The 23,261-nt window shown below is 44.4% G+C and overlaps 4 protein-coding genes across 4 annotated transcripts; all 4 read left to right on the forward strand.

Moving 5' to 3' along the window:
* Positions 1–7,037: 7,037 nt before the first annotated feature.
* Positions 7,038–7,776, forward strand: EDB91DRAFT_1238200 (uncharacterized protein; the record flags this gene model as incomplete). Its single annotated transcript, XM_041321684.1, has 4 exons — positions 7,038–7,078; positions 7,127–7,270; positions 7,346–7,500; positions 7,553–7,776. The coding sequence occupies 4 exons, from the start codon at positions 7,038–7,040 to the stop codon at positions 7,774–7,776; spliced, it is 564 nt and encodes a 187-aa protein (XP_041175188.1).
* Positions 7,777–11,046: 3,270 nt separating this feature from the next.
* On the forward strand, positions 11,047–13,373 carry EDB91DRAFT_1083656 (uncharacterized protein; the record flags this gene model as incomplete). The annotated part of the gene is made up of 11 exons (XM_041315657.1): positions 11,047–11,204; positions 11,260–11,372; positions 11,425–11,443; positions 11,623–11,638; positions 11,690–11,876; positions 11,991–12,023; positions 12,072–12,109; positions 12,151–12,534; positions 12,784–12,859; positions 12,911–13,137; positions 13,260–13,373. The coding sequence occupies 11 exons, from the start codon at positions 11,047–11,049 to the stop codon at positions 13,371–13,373; spliced, it is 1,365 nt and encodes a 454-aa protein (XP_041175189.1).
* Positions 13,374–13,998: 625 nt separating this feature from the next.
* EDB91DRAFT_1083657 (uncharacterized protein) lies at positions 13,999–15,863 on the forward strand (the record flags this gene model as incomplete). The annotated part of the gene is made up of 8 exons (XM_041315658.1): positions 13,999–14,001; positions 14,143–14,211; positions 14,258–14,356; positions 14,926–15,036; positions 15,215–15,325; positions 15,468–15,504; positions 15,559–15,654; positions 15,712–15,863. The coding sequence occupies 8 exons, from the start codon at positions 13,999–14,001 to the stop codon at positions 15,861–15,863; spliced, it is 678 nt and encodes a 225-aa protein (XP_041175190.1).
* A 5,676-nt stretch (positions 15,864–21,539) lies between these two features.
* EDB91DRAFT_1056259 (uncharacterized protein) lies at positions 21,540–22,211 on the forward strand (the record flags this gene model as incomplete). Its single annotated transcript, XM_041313992.1, has 1 exon — positions 21,540–22,211. One exon carries the CDS (start codon positions 21,540–21,542, stop codon positions 22,209–22,211), a length of 672 nt encoding a protein of 223 aa, XP_041175191.1.
* Between the last annotated feature and the right edge of the window lie 1,050 nt (positions 22,212–23,261).

Consider the following 23,261-nt stretch of genomic DNA (forward strand, 5'->3'; position numbering starts at 1 on the left):
TGGTTGCTCTTCAGCAACTGACACTGGACTATAGGTATAGTACACTCATTAGTTTATACAACACAATAGCAACTGACACTGGACTATAGTCCTGTTCACTCTCATTAGCTCACTGGTGGCTTGGTTCACTTGGTTATTCTAACAATATGGTGTTGTGCTGGATTGATGTTGATGTATGACCTGCACAACTGTCTATGTTTTTGCACTTCCTGCAATCCATCCCCCAGAAATCCATACGATTCATCACACTTTTCTGGAGTTTTGACATTCTCGCTTCCCTCATTTTCCCTCAGATAACCAATTTTTTGGAGAACATTCGTGCTTCAGGCTGTGAAGAGCTCACGTGCATGGAATTCTGCCATGACACGGGCTTATCATCTGTCAGTGGGCTCACTAAAATTGAGGTGCACCCAGCTTCAAATGGCCTGAAATGCTTCGATGCATCATCTCAGGTGTTCTTTTCTCCTCAACTCCTTCCTTTCACGATTCAGACAATTCATTCATCCTCATTGGAGAAGCTAGGATTACATTGCGTGGGTCTCAGTCCTGCGCACTGGGACAAACTATTGCAGTATTTATCCATGCTGATGCTCATTGAATTATGGGTTGATGCTGATTGTGCACCGGGCATGCTGATCCGTTTTCTGGTCTGCCATCCCGACATAAAAAAGCTGCATATTACTCCATGACCTGCTGTGTCCTGGAAGATCCCTCGCCATGCCACCACTCCTATAATCCATTCTATGTCTGTGCTGGACATACCTTTGCCTCACATTCTTGCCATCCTTTGCCAGCATTGTGAACCACCATCCCTCGAATCCCTTGAGATTTTGTTGCAATCTGACAACGCGTCGCCTGATTACATGACCACAATTCTGCCATGCCTTGGGCATTGTGACAGTATTGGATATCTCACACTTCACTCTCCCATGCAGAGTCATCATTGATTGAAAATGATGTGTCACCCGGACATTCATTGTGTGGTCCCAGTCAGACACTTGGAAATATTGCATTGCTCACCCAAAGCTTCAGCCTGGTCGGGCGCTGGTTCGGCAGGGGACCTGCTGGTGATTATATTCATTTCATGTGACCTTTCATGCTCATTGTGGCTCCAGGCATTGTCTGCACCCTGGATTGGGGCCTTTCCTAAAATCAAGCGCATTGGCATGCAAGGTAGATCGACCAGGACTGCTGTGGATCTTGTTCACTCTATATGCAGTTTTGTGGCAGAGGATGTCAAAGTATGTGTGCAACTGCAGAACAACCCATGGTGAGGAACAACAGCTGGCAGACTAGTGGGGCTGACTGGAAATAGAGTGTTCAAACCTCTAACTGTTTATACGTTGTGATCGGCTGTGACTGACTAGCACTAGTAAATATTATACCTGGCAAAATATTGATTAATGAATTCACGCACCTCAGGTTTTGTTGTAACACAAGGCTTGGGCCTCTGGACGTACATCATAACAACAAGTATCCTGCATGACTTTGTGAATATAAATATAGAGATGACTATATAGAGATGACTTGATACAAACAGCAGGGAATAATACATAATGTTGGGTATAAATGTGGAATTACTGCTAATTTTCAATAAAACTCATAAGCACGTCTTCAATGCAAACCACTCTTCTGCAATTGAAGTTGATATCTGAAATCACGCCTGTAAATTGATATTAAAGAGTGTCAACATTGCTAGATCAAAACAAACTCACCCTTCATTAGCTGATCACAACGAGAAAAACACTGAACAGCGTCTTTTGCAATTCAAGTGAAGGTGATGGATGTCACGCACATTGAAAGATCGTTCAAGCAGGCCTTCCTTTGATTCCAAATGTGAGAGATAAATGTAAATAAATTGCATCGTACCGATAGAACAAGCGTACAGATTGTTAAATAATATACACTAATGAGCAGGACGACACAGGGAAGTGGGGTATCACCTGCTCAACTTGATTCAATGGTCATCCGACTCTGCACAGAATTAGAAATGGGAAATTGTGGAGGGGGCGGGGCACTCACCGATGTTTGATTATGAAGAAACCTGTCGAGCTGAAGAGTGACCAAAAGGACAAGGACCTCCCAGCCTGGCAGTGGCTTCCATATGGGGAAGGGTCTTCTTGGTGGCCACAGCAAGGTTGTCATATCAAGGCCGATATTACATACCACTGGGGTCCAAGTTTTTCATACCAAGTGGATTTCGTGGCATCTTTCGAAGGACTTGAGAAGTTACTAGGAAGCCTATAGAACACCTCAAGTCAGCATGTCTTGAATACATATGTGAAACTCACTCGCGCTCGAGAAACTTGTTCCATTCAAATACACCGCCATCCAGAGGAAAAGTAAGAATCCTTTGAAGCCGACATGCCTGCGTCAAGATACACAAAATATATGGGATATATGGTGGTGCCACAAAGCCTGAGTCATCATTTTCCAACCAGTCACTATAGGAGATGAAAGTGAGTGACTGAACAATAGCTTACATAAAGAAAAACAATCACAAACAATGTCAGGTATTTGTTTCATTGTTAGCGAACAGCAGGGCAATGGCAAGATGGAACTGAGTGATCAGTCGGATGAGCAGCTGGACGCAAGTCAAAAGTGTGTTGGAAAAGAGAGATGGGGATGTCCAAGTTGAGGTATGTGTTAGAATAACCAAGTGAACCAAGCCACAAGTGAGCTAATGAGAGTGAACAGGACTATAGTCCAGTGTCAGTTGCTATTGTGTTGTGTAAACTAATGAGTGTACTATACCTATAGTCCAGTGTCAGTTGCTGAAGAGCAACCAACACAGGACTTGCTACCTATGGGCGAGTCTATGTAAACAAGTGTAAACACTGCCTAAGTAAGTAAGGAATTCACATCACATGCTAAGTGAGAGTCCAATAGAGGAAGCAACATCATAACACAAATAACTCGCACCATAAGGTGCTCAATCACCACAACTAACAGTATGTTCCATTAACTTGGCAACTAACAAACTTTGCCACAGCTAGATTGAATAGTGCTACAGGGTGGCAGGGATGATTCATGGTGCAGAGATCAGAGGCCCGTTCAAAGTGTGATCCAGTAATTGTCCAACGGATATCTTGAATGTGCGGAGGACTTCTTCGTGACAGAATATCGGATCCAGGCATACACGCTGACCTGAACTAGAGAAGATGGTTTGCATGGCCTAAAGTCCATCTCAATCCCTGCAGGCAAGATGGGATCAAGGACAACTTACAGAAGTATCCACTTGTTCCATTCAATGATACGGTCTACATGCACAGGTTTTTTGCTTGTCTGGCATTCAGCACCATCAGCCTTTACTACCACACTGAGGGCTTTCAGCTAAAACTGCATCAGCCAGGAGGTAATATTGAGCTGTTTGGACAATCCTACTTTTGCCCATCTCTTTAAGCGGGCTGTTTTTGAATACAGGCAATACTGGGTCTATAGTTGGGCTGCCTTGGGCAGGCGATTGGTGGGCGATGGGCAGGTGATTTATTTAATCTGTGGACAAAGATTGAAGTTTAGTCATCACATTTTGTCACGGGTATAAACTTTCAATTTCCAGAGACGTCTATATGGCGCACACAACTTGAAATATTAGCAATCAAATGGTCGTATCCCAAACTACTAGTTTTGTCCACCATGTTATGCGAAAATTAAACTTCAAATTTAAGCATACACATCAAATATGATTATATTTCTAATTATCGTTGACATGTAGTCGGTGGGAATATGGCTGCAGAAACTTGATATTTTGGATTACACACAAAACACCGCCAAAATTTAAAGTTACATGTCCCTCTTTATGTTAGTTTAAATTTTAAATATTTTCTTTTCATTTAGTACCACATAAAAACCTCTCCTAAATATTGATAACCCTGATGTGTCTATTGGACTCTGACTTAGCATGTGATGTGAATTCCTTACTTACTTAGGTAGTGTTTACACTTGTTTACATAGACTTGCCCATAGGTAGCAAGTCCTGTGTTGGTTGCTCTTTAGCAACTGACACTGGACTATAGTCCTGTTCACTCTCATTAGCTCACTTGTGGCTTGGTCCTCACAGTTATTCTAACATATTGTTCTCCAAGCCTCCTCTTGTATGTATGAGTCATCCTTCTAGTAATTCTGTACACTCAGCACATAGCCTCCTGCTATGCTATGCTCCTTACTTAGACTATATCAATGTAGGTACTTTGTCTGTAGAATACTCAGTTGGAATATTACCTTTTCTAAGCATTGCTCTTCTGTCTCTGGACTTGGGCATTATCCTTGTTAACTCCTGTTTGCCAGCCTAGGGGATTGACTCCCTAGGTCAGCTGCCTTCTCCATCTGTTGGACTTCCCATGCCTTCCCCGCCCTTTGAACTTGAGCTTAGTGCTCTTGTAAATCTGCCCTCCTTGTTTCCATTCTGCTTTGGACTTTGTCCAAGCAGTCCTTTCAGCGATAGACCCAGCTCTAACCCATCCCATCAACCAAGAAGCAACTGCATGTGTGACCCCTGCAAAAGCCATAGGAATGATGGCTACAACAACCCACACAGATGCCTCTCCATTGCAAAAGAAATACTTCAAAAACTGCTCCCTAAGTTTAATCCCACAACAACAATTAGAAACAACAACCTAACCTGAACCCACCACTGCAAAGAAAAGAACATAAATGCAAGAGCAAGTAGAAGGGGTGAAATAATCTTCAGCCCCAAGATAACTGCGAAAACTGACATCATAGAATGCTTTAGAATATTCACCAACAAAGACAGACTTACACAAACACCAGCACCGCAACTCCAGCGCCCCAACACTCAAAACATCACTAATGAACAACCTATACAGATATTGTTAGAATAACTGAGAGAACCAAGCCAAAAGTGAGCTAATGAGAGTAAACAGGACTATAGTCCAGTATCAGTTGCTGAAGAGCAACCAACACAGGATGTGCTACCTATGGGAGAGTCTATGTAAACAAGTGTAAACACTGCCTAAGTAAGTAAGGAATTCACATCACATGCTAAGTCAGCACCTGGGTGTCACCACCTATATTACTAATTAGTAATAGTACCGTGTACCTGTTTCCGTTACTAATTCATAAGGAATAGCTATGAACCCCCCTACCAGCAGTATTCTCAGCACATCAGCAGTGACTTGGGTGAGCTGAACAGCCTGCCCAAAATAGAATAAGTCCAACATTGTTGTCACTCGTCAGGAATTAATGCCGGCAGCCAAATTAGGCTTTCTGCACTGTCCACATTCCCACTCCACCATCACCAAACATTATCTCACACCTTGCTCATCATTTCCAACAATGAGCAAGCTATTTCGCCTCTCCTGCCATCATTTTTTATTGGATCTTTGTCGGACCTTGTGCAGTAGACTTGGATAGAGATTCTGCGCCTATGCTTGTTGTTATCCCCGCTGTAGGACCAATCCTCGCTGTGCTCTTCAACATCAACAGTGAGTCCAATGTTTTTTCCTCTACCGCCATTATTTCTCACCGGATCCTTGTCACATCCTGTGCAGTGGACAGGCATAGACACTCCTCACCTGTCCTTATCGTTCTCGCCGTTGTAGGACCACTCCTCATCGTTCTGCTTGGTGTTGACCTGTGCATTGCACTACAAATGCTCCCATTGGCAATAGTAAGCAATACTTTTCATTTTTATGCTACATATGAGGTATCTTATGTTCATGCTATCATCCGCAGGTATGTACAGTGTTAATACCATGTTCTGTGTGATATATTCTAATGTGATGTTGACATGGTAGAGTGGTGCCAGAGGTCCTTAGGGGGTTCTCTGGGACAATGTTAATGTGAGTGTTTACTCGTTCTCACGACCAGCAATCAACATGGGTCGCAAGTGCACTAAACTGTTGACTATTTGCCATGTCAAGGAATCTGTTGTACAAGCTACCGGTGATCTCAGGACCTTGTGCTCCAATCTTACGAAGTTATGAGCGGATCACATCATTTACGAGAGGGAGCAGGTTCAGAGTCGAATTGGTGAGCAAGTTGTTGTACTGTCTCAAATCAAACTGATTTTACCGAAAAATAGCGGTTGATGCTACTGCACGTCAACTTCTTGCCGAGGCCACACTTGAAGCAGGTATCACAAATCCAGACACTCACTATTTTGGAGATTTCGACATCAATAGCGACCAGGACAACATGGAGGCAGAGGACGAGCATGAGGAGGAAGGAGATGAAGGGGATTCAGAAGGCCACCCAGTAGGTGGATGTGAGGGCCCTGTGGTTGGCGCTGCGTGTGCATAAGTCATCAATTGGTGAGTTCTGAAAATATTGGGGTATCACAATTAATGGATCATGCAGTTTTCAAGGCAAACATCGTCGATGTCAGGTGCCTCGCAGTCGACTGCGCCGTAACTGAGAACTTCATGCTGCATGGAGTAGGCAGATGCCAGATCTCGTTGCTGCTTACCTGCGCTGGAAGCTTCATGTGCACTTCACAATGCACGTAATTTCGTTTTGTACCTTAATTTATTGTGATTCTGATTTTATGATTTAGCGCTCCTACTTTCAATCTCTGTGCGATCAATTTGCAATTGTGTTTGATGTGTATCTCGACATTTTACGGCAAGTTCAAGAAAAGGTGAACATAGCATTGAAACGAGACAGTCCTGACTGGTGCATGCTCCATGCGTGCCCTGCGTGTGATTATAAGGTACATAGTGTATTGTTGCATTGTAGGAGATAATTAAATGGACTACAGCAAGAGAACAAGTTGATTCTACTTCCTGGGAGGATGGACAGTATTGACAGTAACAACTCACTCAAACGGGTTGATGGTTCTGGGCATGCAGACAAGCGCATCTTTAGATCGTCATATTTGATTCCTGCTTCCAAAGTTGATGGATTCAAGGATGATGTTCGACTCCGCCCAGGGACCCGAAGAGTCACAGAAAACCCTACTCCGGCTGATGCTACAGAGTCCATTTGCACCGATAATTGGAAGACAGCAAATATGATTACCGACAACACCATTAAAGTCTTCGAGCAAACCGGCATATTCGTAAGTGTGTCGCCACGGTATGGTCCAGACCATTGTTGAGGTGCGGCGGAGTGGGGAGCTGTAAGTCCCTGCCTTTTATTCACAATTTGATGTCTAATTTCTTTCCAGTGCAAAATACACTCTTGCAACAACAAATAGGATTCTTGACGTTTATGGGCCAAATGGAGCAACAGGATATGATATTGGTTGTTCCTATCAGGCAACCGTGAATGCTAGCTCAATCTCTGCTAAGGCATGCTCCCATCAACATCAGTTTGTTGTCAATTCATTTCACGGCCACGCTCACAATCACTGATGTCAACTTCGGTTCCACCCTCTGTACCGAAGTGGTCTTGGTCTCAAGGACCTTGAGACGTGTGAGCGTGTCTTCTCAGGATCGAACGCTGTTGCTCCAGTTATCCGCCATGCCTCTTACTTTCATTGGCTCCAGTTCATTGATCTGCATTTTTGGCAGTGGGATGCTGATAGATATCTTGAGCTAAGTAAGGTATTTCAAGTTCTCGATATTCAGGAAGTGAGATTGACTGAATTTAGGTAAATTCTTGTACAATAATTATAAACAAGCACTTGCGATCATCGATGATCTTACTCCCGCTGTTGAAGAGCTCAAGTTGGCGCTGAAGATTACAGATGCTGACTTTGAGCGCTGGAACACGGAAGAACTAGAATTTTTGGAGAACGTGGCAGAAGAATCTGATGAAGACATCGAGGCTATGGCTTACGTAGAGGCGTTGGAATCGCTGACGAGAGCCCAGTGAGTAACGTGTGATAGAATTTAATTTGTATTGAAGTGCCTCTTTTCAGGGCTGCATATGGTAGCATCACAACAGTTCAATTTTTAACGTATAAGCCAGCGGACTTCACACCTTCTCATGGTCTACAAAAGGACCAACAAGTGTTTGCCAGAGCTCGAGAGGCAGAATGGAATGCAGCTTATCGCAAGCTACTTGTTGAAATGAACGCTGTTGATGATCTTGAGCGTCGCATGGCAATTATGGAACGATGGCAGCCAGATGATCCAAAATACAAGGAAGCCCTAGCCTATCTTACTAACTGACAGTTTATTCGGGTAATTGAGCAATTGCAGGGCCTTGTTGTCCAAAGGCTCTTTGAGTTGGCTAAGGCCAATATTGCAGGTACCGGTATGCATTGTTTTGATTCACCTGATGCTGTTCTAACAAAACTATGGAGGTTACAAACTTCGCCAGCACATTTCAAGTGCTATCAGTCGCCGGTCAGCAGCTATCTGCACAGTGCTTGAAAGGTACAACCGACTTGCCCCTGTGCAGACACCACCGCGTGAAATGCTGGAATTGAGCGATATTGCATCTTATGCTTGGCTGGGTGAATTCGACCTTTTGAAGCACTCGCGCCATCATTTACTCGAGAAGCCTTGAGCTTCAAAAGTAAATCATGAGGTTGCTAATAATTATTTCAAGATTTTACGTGCTCGTGAAGAGATTCAGCGACTCAACATTGAGGTGGGGCAACTTGCTGCTTGGGTTGACGATGAAGATGCCCACCTACAGTCTACCTTCAAATCATTGCTGGAGTCAGACCCGGCACTCTCACATGAAATCCACTGTGCGTACAAAGAACGCAAGCGGGTCAATGATGTGCATCGTGGTAGAATTGACACTATCTATGAACTACCTGGTTACTCAGGGTTGAGATGGGTGGAAAAGGAGAGGATTGTTGAAGGGGATGCGGCTGAAATGATGGCAGATCTGAGGGGAGCAAGGAGCATTGAGGCTGACAAGGATGATGATCTATGTGATGAAGTTGACTGCTTACAATCCTGTATTATCTAGAATATATTTCGAGACTGAATATATAAATAGAAACTACCTTCCAAGTTTTTGTGAGTGACTTGGTGTCACTCTTGATAAAGATAATTACCTTCCAAGTTTTTGTGAGTGACTTGGTGTTGCTCTTAGTAATGAAGATAACCTACCTTGCGAGATTTTGTGAGTGACTCTGTGTCACTCTTAATCTTACCTTCCAAGGTTTTGTGAGTGACTCGGTGTTGCTCTTAATGAAGATAACTTACCTTCCAAGTTTTGGTGAGTGACTTCGGACTTGGTGCCAGGTGGATGTTCAATCTAGTTCAATCAATTGATCATGGTAATTTCAAATCTGGTACTATACCATGCTGATACTACACAATCGGTTTTCCATGCATTCAAAGCTATTGCAGTACTTTGAAGCATCTGTATATCTAATTCCATCAACCATGCCACAGCTGCTCATCCGACCTCGATGTCTATGTGCTTTGTGTTCCGGTATGATTTCTCAGTTGCATGACTTCAGACTTGTACTAATCATTTACATTAAGGCGCCAATTTCATTAGTCTGCTATCATCGTTCGGTTACTGTTTTCAATCCAAGCTCATTGCTCCTTATCTCTCTTCAATGTCGCATGCTACTACCTTTGACGTTATCGACTGTTCAGTGTTGCCCGATCTTCATTGGCTTGATCTTGCAGGCTATAGAAGATGATACTGTGAGTTCTGTATTCATTAATACTGCCTGATGTTCCACCAACTAAAACACTTCATTCTTTTCTTTCTAGATGTCATTCTCCCTCAAAATAGAGGCGCAAATCTCGCTCTCACACTGGGATCATCAGTCAAGAACTTTTCACCGGCCCTCCATCGCCCTAAAATTGTCAAGGTCGAGGAACCTACATGAAGGGAGGCTCCTGGGTGCTGAGACTGAGAATGCGATTGGCCTTATCAAAGAAGTTTTCACCCAGCAAATAGCAGTCACAGCATACAATAAAATTTTGAGCTGCGGCTGGAATAGCCCAACTTTACCTCATTTGAATCAAGAGACTGGCGGCTGGGTTGTTGGTGAGTGGTTTTAACATTCATTGCAACTGTTATTGACTCAGAAATCGTGCTAGAGGAAAATAACATGTTCCAGCGCGGTAGCTGTGCATCGAGTTACCAGCACGCCCATCACACACCGGCAGCACTACCCGTCGTGCCAGGACAGTACCTACCACTCCCTCCTGCAACCATCATGCTGATCAACATCAGCAACGCCCTAACCAGCCCATTCATACACTCAGAGCACACAGTCGTTCCACACTGGCTACACATGCCAGCCCCTTCTCTCGACACTAATCACTCAAAGCGACATAGTCAGTCCTGTAACCATGACTGGTCCCGCCAGCGAGTCCATTTCGATATCCAAAGTTTGCCAAGTTTGCCAAGTTTGCCAGTGTCACTTCCCTCAGTGCCTCGTCTTCGGCCAGCGCCACTTCCCTCAGTGCCTCATTTTCAGCCAGCACCACTTCCATCAGCACTTGTTCATTGGCCTGCACAAGCTTCCTCAGTGCCTCATCATCGGCAAGGACCAGGTCCCTCAGTGCGCTTGCCAATTGTTATTGTTGAATCAGAGACAGAAACGGAAACTGCTTCGTCAATACCAGAAGAGGTGAGAAATTCCACTGGACCTTATAACTTTGTTTAACACTTCATCTCCATCAAGCAGGATTCCAAACAAGACAACAGGTGCCGCAATGGAGGTGCCGATGCACGCGCGATCTCAGTGTCATGGTTGCCTCAGGATGTGTCAATGTTCGATCTTCATACTGGGACACACACTAATACTCAAATGAATGATGGTATGTTTTACAGTTGCCCTACTGTCATGTTGTGATATCTGAGTCACAATAACTTCTAGTATTTGATGGTGCACCTCCTCCGTACCATGCTGAACCTGGTACACCTGTATTGCAAGAAATTGCAGGGGTACAAGGCAGGTCCTTTGTGACTATTGATGGTGTCAGACACCTCGTGCATATTGACGAAGTGCAAAACTAATAGGAACTTAAAATTTTTGATTGCAGCTGGGCTTGGGTTAGCTCAGTTATTTGACGTGTCCATAACTTTATATTATCCTGTCAACCACTAAAATCTTCTAGTGTAATTTTAGGGTCGTAAATATTCTGATTAATTCATAAGTGCAAAAGTTTTAGTTGTCCATTGATAGCAAGTCCCCCCTCCTACATAGAAAAAACCATGGCAGTCCTCAGGACTCAGAAATGTACACGCGCAAAGCTCACTAGCACACAGAAAGCAGAACAGCGTCAGAAGCTCGCCAATCTTACAAATGCCATTGAGACTGCGCGAGACGCGTACCAGGAGGAAGTACAGGGCATATCTCAAGACTATGGGAGGTCAGTATTCCATAACACAAAGAAAGAACAAACATACCTATCTCACTATCGAAAGGTCTTTGAAATGGACACGAGCCCAACTGAATGGAGGTCATCTGACTCGACAATGGCGCAAGGCCAGTTCCTGGAATGCTCTTGTGAGCATAAAACTCAATGAAGCCAATGAGAGTACGTACCACACCTCACGAGGTATCAATTACCTATGTATTTGCTTCTCCAGCTCGTGGGCCTGGGGAATGGTACAGACTCCCAGCATTCATTGCTGCAAACCATACCAAGCTTCGGCTTGAATATAGCCGTTTGCCAGAGGCTGAAAAAAAAAACTGAGGCTCGGTATCGACAAGTTGCGTGCAATGCGGGTTAACATTGTTTGTTCGAATCCAAAAGCACTGATAAAGGACGTAAACTCAACCTTCAGTACCATGGAAAAAGAGGTCAGTCTACTTACAATGTCACTGTGTTCAACATGGTTGAGTGTCATGCAGTGGTTAGCGATACATGCGCATACCTTGGTTGAAGGCTTCTACATTGCTGTTTGGGGAGATTTAGAACATTACCATGAAGTGAAAATATTCATCACCGCTAAGGCCAAGTCCTTTATCAAAGATGTACTGCATTTTGAACCCAAGCATCTCACACTCAAGTTTGAGTCTTGGGCATTCAGAGATTTCGGTAAGTGCAGCTTGATTCAGCATCGTCTCTGTTTCTGAGCCAAGGAATGGATATCACACTTTCAGAGTCATCAGCACCTGCCACAAACAGGTTGCCGTTGTCGCAATTAGTCAGTTTGTGCCGAAAAAAACATTCAAGATGGGTTGGGTACGTACCAATGATAGTATCTTTCTATTAGCTTAATATGTCATACAGATAACATCTTGCAAAAGCACCAGTTAACATCAAGGAAGGTGCTAATGAACTACTGACAACTATGAGAAGAAAATCATAGAGGTTTATGCGGTCACTGATCAACGGATGGACTTATGAGAAGAACATTTGCAACCCTGGGAAAATTGGCTGTCGAGAGTGTTTAATCATCCTGCTCGATGCATCAGTCACTAACAAATGCCGCTGGGATGTGTTGACTGATGAGGAGTTGTCAGACCGCATCAGCAACAACCACAAGCGTCAAGCAAATGGTGAAAAAATCTACAAACCCCGCAAAGCCAGACAACCACATGCTATTAACAGTGCCAAGAGTGCCCAAACAGTCTGTGACACAGACTCAGAAGATGAAGGGCAGGACAACGAGCAGGACAATGAGCAGGAAAACGAGCAGGAGAACACATGTGACATGAATGGAGTTAAAGAGATGCAAGCGAGAGCGTTGGGAGTGTGTAGTTGATAATCCTACTGTGAGGAGAACAACGTAGATAGCTGGAAAATGACATGCCCTGTTCAATGCGCAAGATGCGATAAGGGTCTGGTGAGAAACAATGGCGGGAGAGCTGAAAACATTGAGCTCGCCGTTGGTATCGAGCGGTGCAGTGGGGGCTGGTCCTACAATGGCGAGAACTGATAAGGATAGGTGAGGAGTGTCTATGCCTGTCCACTGCACAGGATGTGACAAGGATCCGGTAAGAAACAATGGCAGGAGAGCGAAAACATTGAGCTCACCGTTGATGTCGAGCAGTGCAGTGAGAACTGGTCCTACAACAGTGAGAACAATGAGGATAGGTGAGGAGTGTCTATGCCTGTCCACTGCACAGGATGTGACAAGGATCCGGTGAGAAACTATGGCGGTAGAGGAAAAAACATTGGACTCACTGTTGATGTTGAAGAGCACAGCGAGGAGTGGTCCTACAGCGGGGATAACAACAAGCATAGGCGCAGAATCTCTATCCAAGTCTACTGCACAAGGTCCGACAAAGATCCGATAAAAAACGATGGCAGGAGAGGCGAAATAGCTTGCTCATCATTGGAAACGATGAGCAAGGTGTGAGATAACGTTTGGTGATGATGGAGTGGGAATGTGGACAGTGCCGAAAGCCTAATTTGGCCGCTGGCATTAATTCCCGATGAGTGACGACAACGTTGGACTTATTCTATTTTGGGCAGGCTGTTCAGCTTGCCCAAGTCACTGCTGATGTGCTGAGAATACTGCTGGTAGGGGGGTTCATAGCTATTCCTTATGAATTAGTAATGGAAACAGGTACATGGTACTATTACTAATTAGTAATATAGGTGGTGACACCCAGGTGAAGTCAGAGTCCAATAGAGTGATCAACATCATAACAAAAAAACTCACACCATAAGGTGCTCAATCACCACAAATAACAGATATTCACCAACAGGTCCTGCCAAAACAATGGAAAAGAAGATGCATGTTGTAGGAGCAGCATATGGTTCAGACAAAATGACCTAAACAATAAAGCAATCCAAGTACCAGGAAAATCACAATCAAATCAAATTAGCGAGATCACTGTGATCCTGGCTGGCCTACAGTCAATCAGCCCCTTCACACTAATATTATTCATCACAGACTCAAGATATGTACAGTTGTGGACAGGCAAAGTCAGCAAATTTGGACGATGCCAAAGACTGATTTTTCCTGGTGCCACAAATAACTGGAAACCCATTTTTGGTGCAGAATATGTTTATTGAGGACCAAGTGCAATGCATTTGCACAAGAATATTGTCCAAAAACTCTCATTTGAGGATTTTTAGGGCAAATTTTTGGCGGTACCATAAATAAATCACTAAAATCTCGAAAAATATGGCAATCGCTTCCTTTCGATGTCCTGTGTGTGATTCCATTGAAATATTACAAAAATATTGAGCCGTTCTAACGTTTAAAATGGTAAGTGTTGAGGTAATTATCCCTGGAATGGTCCCTCAAATACTCCTGAACCTCTGTCAGTTGGGCCGCGAATGGGCAAAATCATACCCAATAAAGTCTACATAGCTAAATTAGAATGATTTTTTGATCTTGGTGATATAGGGCCCCGAAAATGGTGTCTCAGACACCCCAAAGGGGTACACAATGTCTTTCAAACTGTCCAAAAATTTGGTGGGCCAAAAACCTCATGGGAAAAACTTCAGACCATTGTTTTTAGACATATTTTCACTCCCTGAATTCAGATCTGGCCTTGGTTTGGCACCAAAAATTCACACTGGACAGCTACCAAATTGGTGGTGTTTGGTTGTCCGCAACTGTATGTAATCGATGGAATGATGACCCACCTACAAGGTGTTAGAATAACTGAAAGAACCAAGCCACAAGTGAGCTAATGAGAGTGAATAGGACTATAGTCCAGTGTCAGTTGCTATTGTATTGTGCAAACTAATGAGTGTACTATATCTATTGTCTAGTGTCAGTTGCTAAAGAGCAACCAACAGAGGACTTGCTACCTATGGGCAAGTCTATGCCTGTGATATCACTTGGCACCATCCTAGGATATGGGGCACTAGAAATACCCCACACAAGGAATGAAAATGACCCTAACGACAGAAAGTTAGCACAAAACAAACAAGGCACATTGCGCCTCCTGAGGATTCTGATATTGGAATCAGTGCACCTTATCTGGGTCACTAGATGTGAAAGCACCATAGGAGGCCTATCACTCTCAGAAAACTCCATCACCAAGTGCTAGCAACGAAATATAAACCAAAGACTCAATACAGACTGAGTAATAGTATGCAAACTAAACAATTTGAAAAACAAACATGAACAGTAGAATGAACTTGGTCTAAAGTAATCACACACACATTCCCTTCTCCGAAGAATTGGGTCACCTCCCTTGAGGTTTCAGTGGGTATCAAGCTTCCCAGGTCCCTGCAGACTGGGGTCACCAGGAAGTACAGAGTCCCACACTACTCTGACATCAATCTCAGAGTGTGCATAAGAGCATTTTCCCTCAGACCAGTATCCCACTGATGCCAATATAAGTGTTATGTAGGGCTAGACAGTGTCAGTTGCTACATAATAGACTTGCTTGTCCAAAAAAAAAACCAAATACAATTTCTCAGAAGAAACTCTGATTGAGCAGCTTTCATGCTCACATTGTAGCAAGAAATTCAAGACACAAGGCTTCAAGAAACATGAAGTGAGCTGTAAGAAGTGTAAGGACACTGAGGCAGAACAAGCAGTGTTCATCATTCAATATGACAAGATCAAAGGAAAGGTAAGTCTTCTGCTATCTGCTCTTGGTGGATTTCCTTGACAATTATTGAGGTGTCTAGCTCAGCAGCAGGCTCACATTGACGTAGGCATAACAATTCCTCCTATTAGCAGCTGGCCCATTGTGATTGGTCACTGTGATTCAGAATGCTCCCCCAACAATTGGAGATCATGATCCTCTAGGTATGTCTCACATGCCCTTCTTCTGTGTGCACCTCAAACACCAACCATCACTAGCTGACCCTGTGCTGCCAGCAGATAACCTGGACACAGGCAATTTCAAAGCCTATGATGGGAACTATGACAGGAACTTCAAGGGTGCCAACAGCCCAGGTAAGCGTGTACCATACTTATCCATATTGCTGACTGATTCTTTTGTATAGCCAACAGCCAGCAAGTTGAACCACAACCCACAATTCCTCTTTAATGGCACATTAAATTCAAAATGGAGTACCATCCTTCCACTGACTGTGAACCGCTCCTTCAAACCTTTCAGGAGTTTGGCATCAACACATCCTGAAGAAGAGCTTCCCATGGAATGAAGAGGCCTGGTGCCCTTTCAGTTCCTGTGGTGACTTTGAGTTTGCTGAGATTGTACTAAATGCCGCACTCAATAAGTCACAGATTGATAGGCTTCCTTGCTCTCAACAGTCATATATTGAGAGGGGGAGCTGAATTACTATTACAAACAATAATGATCTGCACAAAGCTTGGGAACATGCAACTGCTCAAGTGACACTGGTATGTTACTAATAAATCTGACATTTTGTATGATATATTTGTGAAATAGTTTATAAAACACAACATCATGGTTCCTTATAAAAAAGAACAACAAGTGTATGAGACCCACATGCTGCCTCTCTGGGACTGGGCCCTTGATTTACTAGCCAATTCACTACTCAATCCACATTTTATCTGGGATGCACAACATGTTTTCAAGCAAAATGGCAGGGAGTTTGAATGCTTTTACAATGAGGCATGGACAGGTGATCAATGGTGGGATGTTGTCAAATCCCATACCTCTGGATCCAGAACTCCGGAACTTCTCCACTAAAGTCCGGTTCTCCATCCTGTTATTTCGCCCAGCGCTCCGCCTTCATCTCCATACTCACCCCTATCTCCTTTTAGAATAGTTACTGTTCCGGTTACCGGTTATGTCCTTTTCCGCTATGCTTACTGATCCATCCATTCTTACTTCATTTCCAACTTCACTGCTTTGATCTGTTACACTTACCAATAGACTTTCCACATGCTTCGTACATAGCCCCTACTTTGCTGACTGATCTACCTACATGTTACCTACAGTATATAAGCTCCTGTAATACTCCAGAACTCCTCAGTTTGAATATCATCTTAGTTCTGCTCATTCCTGCAATCTCCGGACTTGAGTCTCATCTCTTGTCCACCTCCGAGTCTTAGGGGTAAAACCTTAGGACTAATTCTCCGGCTCTACCCTAGGGTAGTCCAACCTCTGTTCTGTTTCTACTTCGGACTTGTCCATAGTAGCCTTGCTCCATCCCCACATAGTCTTCTGGAGTTCCGCTGAACTCCACCGACGTCTGTCCTCTGGAACTCCCCGGACTTCCGTCGGACTTCCCCTCTGCCCCTCGTAAATTAAGGGCACGTACTCAGGTAAGGGGTGCAGTGCATGAGCTGAAGCTGAAGCCCTTTGAGTAGTCTTTCCCTTGAGCACAACCTTAACAGATGTCCAGGCATGTGACATTTGTTTAATATCATTATCTACTTTCACTCAGCATAAACAAATCAGTTTCACCTTCCCAATGGTCTTAAAGCTGCTCCATTCTGCTTCATCCTGTATGCGGACGAGACAAGACTGTCGTCCCATGGTACAGTAAAGGGATATCCTGTCGTGGTCCATTATGTGAATTTGCCGGTTAGCATATGGCATGGTGAGGGCATTGGCAGCAGCTGTGTTGTCAAGTGGTTGCCCACCATATGTCAACACTCTGGTTGAATCTTCTGACATGACTCATTATAGTTGTAGGTATCTGAAGACACAGACAAAGATGGCAAGCTGGGGTTTGTAAACCTCAAGTGTGTCATATGGCATGAGGTGTTCTCAAAACTCTTGGAACTGGTTGTGCAATACTTGAAGTCCAGTTATTCACATAATTGTCATGACAAGATCATGCGCTGACTGTTTCCCATTCTTCTGATACTTTCTGCTGATTACGAAGAACAGTATGTTCTATGCTTGTTAGGTACCATACTTGGACAGAGAAGCGGAGGGGTCAGGGCTTGGCTTCAGCTCTTGTGCTGCGCCCTTAGTTGTCACTCTATGATGAAGCGAAGCACAAGCATAGTCTTAGAGTTTGGTCTTTGGACAAGCAGAAAAAGCTGTCAGCTCTTGCTTCTGCTCATCCACTAGTAAAGTTATCAACGAGTCCGTCACTGAGCTCTTTTCTTTTCTTTCTTTCTTTCTTTCTTTCTTTCTTTCTTTCTCTCCCTTAAGAATCTCCTACACCCTTCCTTTGCATAAACTACACATCCCTCTTAAGAACCTTTAACATATATCCCTCATCTATTCAACATGGCACACATTGCATCAGACCTGGCTATAGACATTGAACCTAACTTCACATCCATAACTTTCGAAGGAATAAGGAATCACATCATCGGAAACACTCAGGTGACTCACGACAAAGCCACAAATGAACTTGCTACAGGATGGTGACAAGATAGAGACATTTGCCTTGCAGCCTGGACTCTCCAGGTAAACGAAGGACCCTGGTTAGCTGCAGAAGCTACCTGCATTGAACAAGAACACATCAACCAAGAATGTCTTCTGGCGGAGCAGGAAGCCGAGAATGAATGTTGAGACGCGCAGAAGAAGAAGCCAAAAATCAATGACTTCAAGATAGGGATGTCCGTCAGTGATACCCTCACTCATTGTCCATCCCAATACACCATCCACAAGCTTAAGAGCCCATTCAGCAACCAGTGTTTGAGCAAAATTTGTGTTTATGTATGGGATTGCATGTGAGCGGCACAGAAGCCGTTTGTAATGGAGTTTCAATCACTCTATTACTCCCAATGATTATGATGGCTCCCTGCCCAGTAAAAAGTCAAATCAGTCCTTATCAGCAAAGGCAGATCATCTCAGCTGTAGCTGCTATTATGCTCTGTACTCAGATCCAACTCTTCTTGATGACCGAGAAGGAAAGCAAGAAACCCAAAGCCCAGTGGAGTGATGAGGAGGTTGATGTTCTCCTGGAGTTTCTTCAATTGCAGACTTTCAAGATGGCTGGGACAACTTTTAAAGATGAGACTTTCACTGAGGCAGCAAAGAAAATTACGGAACATAATGAGAAACTGAAGAAGCAAGGCGCAGCAAAGGACATGGCGCAGTGCAAGGGGAAATGGCGATCCGTATGTCTCTGTATCATATCCCCTAGCTACACTGCTAACTTATTATCAATATGCCTACAGCTGAAGCAAATCCTAGCCACCATCAAGAGATTTCACACAAGTCGATCTGGATGTCACTGGGATAATATCAAGGGTGCTAATATTCAGGGGGAAGCGGTGGAACTCATGTGGAAGCGGTTCATTGATGCTAGCGCTTCAAACAAGGTATGCTTGTGTTAACATTTCCGTCTGCTACTCACCTCTTATTTTAGATGTTGAAACCTTTCAAAAATAACAGATGGAGACCTTGGCCGAAGATGATGGATATTCTCCCAAACAGGAGTACTGCTCAAGGGGCAGCTGCCTACAACCCAGCCTCCTTGGCCACGCAGGCATCAGAAGCCGCTCCTACCAATGCTGAGGCCAGTGGATCCTCATCGTTGGCTGTACAGGCATCAGAGAGTCATAGCACCTCTGGGCTTGAAGCTGCTGTTGTGCCACAAGCTGGATGGGACCATATTGTGTCAGCCCTTCTGTCCGCCACACCTGGAGTTGCTAGACATTCTATGAACATGCCCCCTCCCCCCTCTTCTGTCGCACCCTCTAGTACTGGTAAATGCTCACATTCCAACATGGTCTTGTCTGCCAGTGCCACTCAAAGTATGACATCACCTGAAGATTCACCCCATGCTGACAAAAAGCTGAAGTTGTCGACACGCAGTAGCAGTCATGTCACCAATAGTCGCAAAAGTTCTAAGGCTGCAAAGGATGCTGCCAGCACTGCCATCTTCATGAACCTGCAAGGTTCCATCAACTGCCTCACTGAAAGCCTTCACACGTCAGCGTCCAACACAGATGAAACTCGGGTGTCAGATGAAAGGCTGCAGGCGATGAACTTCATGCAGGAAGAGGATGGCATTTCAGACAATGAGCAGATCACCCTCATGAATGTGTTTGCAAGGAGCCCGTCAATATGCAGCATCTACTTGGCTGCCAAGCCTGAGAAGCATGTCTGCTACTTGCGATCTGTTCTTGTTCAGGCTGCCGCCAGGGAATTTGGTGTGTTTTAAATTGTCGTTTTTACTTGTTCATTTCTCGCATCTTTGTTTCTCACATCACGTTACATAGTAGTCACTCTTCAATATGCAGTGCATCTTTGTTTGTAGCCCTATGTACACTACAAATTACTGTGCCTCTAAATGTCGTCCTCGTTGTTGTCCTTGCTCCCATAATACTCATGGATGTCCTCAATGTCCTCCAGATCTTCATCAAAATCTAACGAGTGAGCTACATCTACTAAATCATGTTCATATAGTATGTCCTGGTAATCGTTCCACATCTCTGTTGCCATGTGATCGCAAAACACATTCACATCTAGATCATCATCAAGAATTGCATCCACATCAGCATCATCAAGGATAGCTTCACCAGGTAGTCCCTGATGGGTAGGGTTATCATTGAAGATGGCCCTGTGAGGGAGAGGCTCTTCTTGTGGGTCATGAATGTGTATATAGTTGTGAAGGGCACATAATGCCACGGGAATACAAGCCTGGATAGTTATCTTGTACTCTGGAGATACCAGGAGAATGCAAAAGTGCTGCTTCATGACGCCAAAAATACGCTCGATGACATTACAAGCAGATGTGTGACGAAGGTTAAATAATTCCTCTTTATTAACAGGTCTAAAAATGGTGTTATTAGATGAGCTACACCACATAAGAATAAAAGTCTTACCTGACGCTAGCACAACCCCACTCAGCTATATGGTACTGAACACCATGGTAAGGAACTAAAAGTTGTCGGGTCAAGGGGAAACCGAGGTCCCCAAGAAGGTGTTTTCCAGGCGGAATATTCAAGCCATCATGTCAGGCTACATCCCAGAGCCGTGCATCTGTCACCAACCCTTCCCATCCGGTTAGCACAAAGATAAACTTGAGGTCGAAGTTACAAGCAAAGAGGCAGTTTTGCGATACAAAACATTTGTGGTTATAGTATAAATGGCGAGTGGCTGAGGGAGGAAATTCATTTATATGGCTCCCATCAATCGCTCCAATAGCATCATGGAAGTACGGCCAACATTTGGGGTTGTCGCGAATTGCACTCGAGACCGGTGCATCAGCAGTGGGAAGGTGGTCATATTTTGTGTAAAAAGGATGGGAGGAAAGTATGTCTAACATCTTGTGGAAGTATCTACAAGAGGATTAGTATCAGAAATATACTAGCGTTAAATCAAAATACACACTTGGAAATTGTAGCATTTGAATGCTGGAATAATTCAGTGACATGCCTGACAGTCAATCCTGTCACACAGGTATATAGGAATATAGATAGTTGTTCTTTGAGTGAGACATAACGCAAGTTGCCGTGACCAGGGGTGTGAAGGTCTTGTATCAATTTCTCAAAGACATGAAGATTAACGCCAAGTTCACAACAAATGCGATTGGGGTGGCCAACAATGAGTTCTATCACCCACTCTTGCCCTGTTAGGGCTGAGGTGTGATATGGTTCGGGGTCAGGAGTATTGTCCAGGAAGATATGCACTGTAGTGGTAAGTAGAATACTGAGGATAAGTGCAACATAACGAATAATGTGCTGGCGAAGTGCAGCATGGTGAGGTTGGGGGGGGCAAGTCCATTCCAATGGTCGGACGAGTGGAACTACAAGTCACTGTAGATCAACAAGGTTACATGCATCCATATAGCTATTGGATATCATCGAGTTATCATTGTATGTGTTATCACACTGTTATCGCTCACTGACTAATTTCAGACTCAGCTTGAATCTTGGTACACCATGCCGATCAATGATGTTTGGTTTAGCAAAGTTTTTGCTCAAACACCAGTTGCTGAATGGGCTCTAAGTCCTTTGAATACATTGAACTCTGGTACTTCAGCCCAGATGGCTGCAAACACATGGCCGACAAAGCCAAGTTGACAGTGGATGGCACCTTCGGGTTCACCAAAGTCGATGATTTCATAGCTTTAAAGGCAGTTGCCACTTTCAAACCCTCCCACAAAGCAATCCAAGACCACAGCCTTGAATGGAGACAGTTCGACATGGCAAAGAACAGCTTCTTGCTGTACATCAACAAGCTAAACTGGCCAGAGAAACATCAACATGCCCTCACCATGTTTTTCATGAATATCATTTCACACCCACAACGCTCTGAGCTGTTCGGCGAACCAGCCTTACTCCTGTACACTGCTCATGTCCACTGGGACTGGCATGATACTTCGACCCTCTACAATGCATTCGACATTGGTATCTTCAACTCCACACTGCTAAAGGGCCTGGCTGAAGAGGTTTGGAACAGAACCTGCCTTGAGAGCTTGACAGAGGTTCGTTTAACTCCCATCAAACAATGCTGCCAAATACTGACCACCTTTTGTTTCTTTCACAACCCTTCAAATCTACCACTACTGCTTCCACTTATGCTTCTGCTTCCATTTACGCTTTCTCTGATGCTACCGCCTCCTGCTCCCTGTTCATCGCTCCCTCACATGCTTCCCCACTGCTGCTGACCTCCCTTTCACTCGCTCCCGATTCCAAAACTTGAATCCACCTTCTGCCTCCCAGCTCCAGCTAGCTCTATCATTGAGCCAGCGGTCCTGAGAGTCCCAAAACTCATCCCATCACAACCCATCCTAAAACACAACCCGCCCAACTCGCTCTCACTCATGGTCACCATCGTGCAACCCTTCTGGGCACCTACCACCTTGTGCTTCATCTCCCAACTGCCAGCGCACTCACCAAGAGTCCAAACGAACCACGCAAGACAAGCAGTCTTTTCAGAATGGTGCAGCACCAGCTGGCCTCCACGCTTGTGCCCTCTGTCTCGGCCGATTGGCCCACAACGTTCACAAATGCAAGAGTGAGCTCCTATGGGACAACCAAACCCCCACTTCCTGTCAAAGGAACACAGAGGGCTGCCTCGTCAATGCCCAAGGTCTACAGCTCTGCTACAACTGGCAGCATCCCAACAGATGCACCAGTTCCAGCAAAGACCAAGTACACGAGTGCTCCAGCTGTGGAAGCATGGATAAAATTTAGTGCGCTCACACTGTATCACGCTGACACATGGAATCTTTTACTTAATAAATCCGGTCTCATACTTACATATCCGCACATACCCCACTCATTATGTTTTGGTTTCACCAGCAGCATTCCCCCCATTACATATACATGTACTCCACCTAATAGTCCATCCATTGATGAACATGCTGATGCTTTTGCTACAATCCTTGAATGAGAGTTCAACTCTGGAAGATACCTGGGCCCTCTCTCACAGGCCAAGGTGGAAATACTTATTGGACCATTCCAGACAGCACCACTGTCCATCATTCCCAAGCCAGGCAAACCTGGCAAGTTCCATCTCATTCAGAATCTATCCCATAGTTCATCGTCTCTCATTCACCCTATTGCCTTGATTAATTCCTCCATTGATTCAAACTTATACCCTTGCACTTACGGTACATTCTCGACTATTTGTTTGCTTGTGTAGTGTCTGCCTCCAGGCTCCCAAGGAGCAACTCACAACATGGCAGAGGCATATTGAACCATTCCCCTCCATC

Source organism: Suillus paluster (genome assembly GCF_016628075.1).
Source record: "Suillus paluster strain FC165 chromosome Unknown EDB91scaffold_43, whole genome shotgun sequence".
Lineage (NCBI taxonomy): Eukaryota > Fungi > Basidiomycota > Agaricomycetes > Boletales > Suillaceae > Suillus > Suillus paluster.